Below are 7,155 nucleotides of genomic sequence, written 5' to 3' on the forward strand. Positions count from 1 at the left end.
GGTCTCACTACACAGCTCAGACTCTTAGTGATCCTCCTGTTTTCAGCCTCTCCAGCACTGGTATTACAGGCATATGCCACCACACTCAGTCCCTGTGGCCAGCTCAGTGTGCCCAGGGGGCCAGGCCGGCATGGTATATGGTGCCAAGGATCTATTCCTGGGCCCTGCACTTGCCTAAGCAAGCACTTAATTTGCTGAATTATCTTGCTGGTCCTAAATTATTAATATTTTTAGGGTAATAATTCTGAACCTTCTTTTGATTTTTGATTTTCCTTTTTTAAGAAGACTGTGTCATTAGATAATACTATACCATGATTCAAAATAAATGTATATTTTCAATGAGAAATTAAGACAACAGATATCTATTATAAAAACAGAAATACACTTACATAGGTTTTCAGGACTACACATGCATATTGCTTATTAGATGTTTGTTTATCTGACTCTTGATTGCTAGACTAATGACACTGAATTTAACATTGTGATTTCTACTTATAAATTAACCCAGCTATAGAATTTTCCTAACACTTCATTCATATAGACAGTCACATGCAATTTTAACTCATAATGTAGCATGAGCACCTCTTCCTAGAGGCTTTGAATAATTAGCAAGGCTAATTCCGAGCCACTAACTGCCCTCTCTACACCACACACACATTTGCTACTCCTAATTTGGTAGTGTGTTTGAATGGGAATTGTGTCACAGTGACATGTTTTCAAGAGACCCTAAAAGTCTTTGGTATATTTAATCATTGCTGCTTCCTCACTTAGGATGTATGTGACACAACTCATTTCCAAACCAAGTAATACAGGTGACCAAGAAGTTTACTTATAAATGTCAGTGATCATGACATTTATCTTAAGACTTAAACAATTTCACAAAAGAAGAACTAAAGGAATAGAAATTATCAATAAGGATTTGAGAAGCTGATTAGGAATAGTGCTATGACAGACCTTTGGATGTGAACAAAGTATACAAACAATAGCAGATTAGTCAACTTAGTCAACTTTGACATTGGACATCTGGACCTCATCTTCATCACTTTGCCCTTTGAAATCTGTATAATTAATCTATGTTTCCCTTGATTGCTGATTCAATGAATCTCATTTGGCTGGTTCAATATTTATTAACTTTCTTATTTAGAATATTGAATGGTATGTCTCTTTCAGGTATGACATTACTTACCAAAATAAAATGCCTGACTTACAAATTATTAGTTTACTTCATTTCCAATTCCATTTAATTTTCCTAGGGTATGGGAACCTATGCACTACTTAATAGAATTTTAGCATAAACATCTTATATCATATGGATCTATGACACTGAAATATACTCTGCTAGAAATAAAATTCTACTTGTTATCTTGAACCTATCTGTAATATATTTTTCAACTAATTGGCTCATTACAGCCTATTAAATGGAACAATCCCTACAAAGAAAAATCTGTTAAAATATAATTTTGACTTAGTACATCATTAAAATTCTCAGGACTAAGAATGACACCAGCACAGTTTCAGCTGGAGAAATCAGCATTCTCTTAGTAGATATAATTTTTAGTGAAGCTTTTTCATATTTCTAGAAGAATATTAATGCCGTGAGAGTAACAGAATTTTGATTACACTGTCACTTTTAAGTTAGATGTAAGTAATTTATCAGATTTGTTTTTTAGTTAATTGGCACAGAAGAAGATATAGAATAAGATCTCACTCTACTGGGAACTTAAAAACAAATTAAAATGTTAGATATAATGAAATCATTAAGAGTTCCAAGACTTGAGAGGTCATCTATCAGTCAAATCATTTTCTTCTGAGAATGTAGGAAGTTAAATCACTCATCTGTGAGTGTGATATGAACCATTTTAAAGACATCCTCAATGAGCTTAGCAACAAGAAGCAAAGCTTAGCAGTTTTCTTGACTGATGAAATCATTCTTCTATATGAATACATCAAACTGAAGATAAAATACTTTGCTATCAGTTTATATGTTGTAAACTGAGGAAAACTTCCATTTCTCTAACTTTTTTACCCAGCGTTCCTTTCAAAGTTGTTATATTTTTGCTTCTAAATTATTTTTTTGAAATATAGCATCACTTGTTTTTTCTTATACTGGGAATTGAACTCAGGATCTTGTACATGCCAGGAAGGTGCTATGCCTCAGAGCTATATCCTAGACACTGCATTAATTTTTAATGCAATCTGTGTCCTGTTTGCTCTTTTGAAGTCTAAATTAGGTACCAACCTGTTAAACTATGTGAGTAGAATTTAGTATAAGAGGATTCGTCACTACCTCATTGTTTTTTATTGTCTGCATGTATAGGAATGAATATGAGTTTTCAAACTCTGTACCCCTCTATTATTGACTTGTCACTATTAAAATAATTAATATCTAAAGTTGTGATTCACCCTAGTGTGTTGTTATCACTTTACCTTGGAAAATTTTCATGAGAATGCATTTGAACATATACAGAAATGATTCATTGGAAGAACTGAACTCACCGTAGGGCTGAAGATGGCGTCATTGATAGAATGCATGTGCCCATAGAGTGACTGCTCACATCTGCCCTAGGGAGATGGAACAGAAACAAAAGAAAGTTCTATTTCATATATGCAAGAAATCAAAAGATCATTTTAAAAAGCTTTAAAGTATTTTAGCACACTAATAAAAGTAACACATTCTTATGATAGAAAATATTAATGTCTTTAAGCACCATTTGGAAGCAGACAGGTGCGATGTGGTACCACAGTGCTGGGAACAACGTAGAAATTCTGCTCGTCTTGCTTTCGTACAGTGAGCAGGTGACACATCCTTGGAAAATGGTTCTACCGCTTGCTTTCAACACAGCATTCTCAATGCTTCTCAACTGGGGCTAGAGATCTTTATTTTTTTCAAAATTATAGGATCAGTTTATTCCACAAATTCCCAAGGTGAGTATTAATATTAACACATGGATAAAAGTGTTCTAAAATATATACAGTGGTATTTTAAAATACAGAATAAGCTTTTGTTTTGTGGAAACTGTATTTCACATTTAACTTCCACTTATCTTTTCTAAAAACATTACAGTTAACTACGAAAAGTTCCAAACTTCAGTTTAAAAGTTTCCAGGAAAGATGTGTCCATAACACATTACAATGAAGGATGATAGGGAAGGCTTTTTTTGATACAAACACTCAAAGAACATTTTTGACTGCATTAAGGAAATAATTCAAATTATTTAGAAGAGGAAAATTACATCTGGAATAGTTTTTCAAATTCCTGTTATGGGCCTTGAAATTTAGGTTTCATTTGGCAAATCATTATTAATTTTTATTCTTTTGGTACCAGGGATTGAACTCAGGACCTTACACTTGCCAGTCAGGTGCTTATGCTGCTGAGCTATCACCCCAGCTTAGCAAATTATTTTTGAGCAATTAATTCATTAAACATAATTCTAAATGCTTAGATAAGCCAGACAAAGAAACACACAACTAATCCTATCCTTTAATAGCAAAAGATAGATATTTTGCTGAGAAAGTATTAAAAATTGTTAAGAGATGGTAAAAGTATAAAAAGAAAATATCTGATAGGGTTATAAATACCAATTTTTTTGAGGGGAAAGTGTCTATAGTGTGTTCAGGGTTTCACTACTAGATTGGATTCATAGTGATCCACCTGTTTACAGCCTCCCAAGAGCTGGGATTACAGGTGGGAACCACCATGCCTAGTCTCAATCGCCTTCTCAGCATTCCCCAGGGGCAGGGCCGGCATGGCAGGCTCAGGGATTGAACCCCTGGCCCCTGCACCTGCTTGCAGGCTCGTTACTCCACTGAGCTGTTTGGCCAGGCCTAAATATCAATAATATTGAAATTGGTGTACTAGGTCTCAGACACTGAGACACACAGTGTATTGCTTTGACATGCTGAGGTGGAAAGCCAGTCTCATAAGCGAGCTCTCTCCAAATTCTCTTTGACTGAAGAAAGAGTTTCTCAAAATAATACAGTTGCTTTTGAATTTCTTGTAGCATCACCATCCCTGGGAGGGAGGACCGATCAATGTTATCTCTTAGAATTTGTCATTGCTACTATCTGTTCTTCATCTTCCAAAAGCAGTCACTTATAAGCTAGTGCCCTTTCTTTGACTGTCATCAATTTTCCTCAAAGTTACTTAATAGCACTTTGAAATTGCTTCCAGCCTCATTCCCCATTTCCTTCTCCTCAGTGAAGGTGGTATTTCGCCTATCTGTCTCTTCTTTCATTTTCATGTTTGCAGAGCCTCCGTACTGAGGCACATTCATAACTGTATGTCTTTCTTTTCTCTGTATATCTTCTATTGTCAGTTCACTTCCTCAGCCTTCAGAGTAGGCACAGGAAGTTTCTCTTATTCCTATAGTGACTAAGGACAAATCACGTAATCGAGCAGAGTGGTCACAAGTTAAGGTCTGAACAAAGACTGTAGGTAAAGGTAGTGAGTGAAGCAGGCAGCTGGAGAAAGAGTATCCCAAGAAGAAAGTAAAGCTAGGGCAAAAACGTCCCCAGTATGCATTTGCCTGACTGCTTCTGAAATAGCTCAGAGGCCAATGCAACTTCAGAGAAGTCAGTTGGGAGGAGAGTAGGTTTACCCAGACAGCTGCATCTTCTATCATTCACAACCTCATATTGAGACTAGAACAGAGATTGCAGGGTGGAAAAAAAACTTACAAAATAAGCTATTAATGAAAAATCATTATGATGGTATCTCATTTTTGTCAGTCATGAAATACTTCTACATTAAGCAAAGTTGGAAAGGCTTTATAGAGCTGAGTTCAACTTAGACCTCAGGATTGCTAATATATTCAGCAAGTTAAATTTTAAATATTATTTATAGAATCAGTGTGCTCTACTCATCAAGTTCTCAGAATGAATAAAATTCCTCAAATAAATTTAAATTTCACACAAAAATACAGGGAAATACTTTGGCCTTCTCTCTGGATACTCCCCACTCCTTGTTACTATGGTTCCATATGTGAATATTGTTGTATCTATAAACTAATTATGCTAAGAACTTCAAATCATACCAATTCCCAAAGCAGAAATAAATTGCTCACAAAAACAGACATAGTGTAAGATGTTATAATTAATATTAATTTTATCCTACAGAGGTTAGTAATTCATTTTCTTTGAGCTCTAATGTACAATGATATAACGCTACATTGTACGGTGTATCTTAGTATTTTTACAAAGTCTTAAATTGGCACCTTTAAGATATTTTTTGCACTAATAAAATTGTTGGGCTTGGCTGTCCTAACTTGTGAATTTCTAAACTGTTTGAGTAATTGGTTAGGAAAATGTAGTTTCCTGATTCCAACCCTGATGCCAAGTCAATTCAGCACGGTCTCCAAGGCACTCCTGAAAAGCCCTGGCCATAAGGGGTTATAATAGAAATGCTGACAGGCACATTTGTGCTGCTGTAACAAAACCTGACTCGAAGATAAACGTTTCATGAATTAAGAAAAGTTAAAAAAAGCTTTTCTATCCAACTTTTTTCCCAAGTTAAAAGTGACTCTACTCTTTTTGAGGCAGGGGAATATGTGGGTTACTAATATTCTAGTCTGCAAACAACTTTCATCGAAAGAAATACCCAAACCAGAACTTTCAAATTTGAAATATCTTATCTAATGAATTCTTGTCAGAATGGTTTCCTTTCAAAGGAATGGAAAAAATTTTAAAGATGAAGAGTTTCCTTTTTTTAAATTGTGATGTGACACAATACACATTTCTTCACTATTTGACTTTCTCAGACAAAGAAGTTGCAATCATGGTTCTAATCACTGGCCTGGGGGGCAGAAATGCCTGGCACTTGATTCCTGGGTCTGCCACCTAAGAGCTGTGTGACCTCAAACAAATTATTTGGTTTCACTTTGCTTCAGTTGCCTATTGTGCACAATGAGGTAATAGTGTTTCACCTTTAGCTTTGTTAGGAGAATTAATTGAGCTAACAATGCATGTGGAATTTTGGTGTGCTAGTAGCACAAAGAAATGCTTAACAAATGCTAGCTCTTAATATCAGAGAAATATAAATACTGAAATGCTGATGGATTTCCAAATCAGCATCTCCACTGGTACTCCTCCACTGAGCTCAAGATCTGAGTATCTGTCTGTTTCCTTACAGGGTCATAGAGGCATCTGTGAGGGTTGCTCTCTACCTGATATTTGCTTCCCATGGGGCCTCTGTGCTCTGCCCGCCCTATCCTCCATTAAGTGTAGCACTAGGCTTCCGGGCCTCTCATTTCTGTTTGGTGTTAGCTAGAAGAAAGCACTTGCAGAAGAGTCACAAGCCAAAGGATCAGAAGATGGGCAATCACCATAGGTGTCTGCCTGTTCAGCTACAGTTGGGCCAGGAGCCTTATTCTCTACAAGATTCCTGCTGCATAGGAAGTATCCCACAGCATGACACACACAGTACTCAGTAAAGCTCTCCTATGCTGCACTTCCAGATCTAAGAGAAACAGTGGCTTCCTGATATTTCAGGGCCTGGTCTATACTTGTGTTGGCTCCCTTAACTCTACCTACTAGGTTTTACAGGAAAAGAAAGTACCAGCATCTGGGTTAAAAAATGATAGAACAGAACAGCACTCTTAAAGAGAGACTCCTGGAGAGATTTAGAAACATCTACAGGCATTTGTTTATAGTCCACAGGGATACAAGCCTAGAGAGCTTCCTCTTATCTGCTGCAGATTTGTTTGCATTTCAGAGAAATCCCTACTCCACCTCACCCCTTCTCATCCCTGGGGGTAAAAAAAAAAACCTGAATTTCATAATTTGATCTTTCTTTTCCATAGTGCATAAGCCCACTATGCACATACGGTATACCTATGATACATCTCACTGTTCTCCCTCAAGTAGATTGTGCGCATGGAAAATAGCAGGCTGATCTGTGAAATGATCTGTAGCTTGAATTCACATTCAGAAGCCTCTTGTTTTCTATCAAGATAAGGAGGAGGACAGGGAGACAGACAGAGACAGAGACAGAGAGACAAAGAGAGACAGAGAGAATGAGTGAGAGAGAGAGAAAGACGGACAGAGACAGAGACAGAGACAGAGATAGAGACAGAGATAGAGACAGAGATAGAGATTTTTAAAAAAGAAAGAGAAGGGAAGGGAAGAAACACAAAGCTAATACACTGACCTTGTTTCTCT

The 7,155-nt window shown here is 36.6% G+C and overlaps 1 protein-coding gene across 1 annotated transcript in view; it reads right to left on the bottom strand.

The window, feature by feature from the left end:
- The window catches only part of Spag16 (sperm associated antigen 16), a 1,217,230-nt gene that overhangs the window by 321,001 nt on the left and 889,074 nt on the right, over positions 1-7,155 (bottom strand). Inside the window, exon 13 of the mRNA XM_004626710.2 lies at positions 2,497-2,562. Coding sequence (XP_004626767.1) covers positions 2,497-2,562 — 66 coding nt within the window. The remainder of the gene's footprint in view (positions 1-2,496; positions 2,563-7,155) is intronic.

This window comes from Octodon degus, unplaced genomic scaffold, assembly GCF_000260255.1.
Source record: "Octodon degus isolate 3935 unplaced genomic scaffold, OctDeg1.0 scaffold00016, whole genome shotgun sequence".
Lineage (NCBI taxonomy): Eukaryota > Metazoa > Chordata > Mammalia > Rodentia > Octodontidae > Octodon > Octodon degus.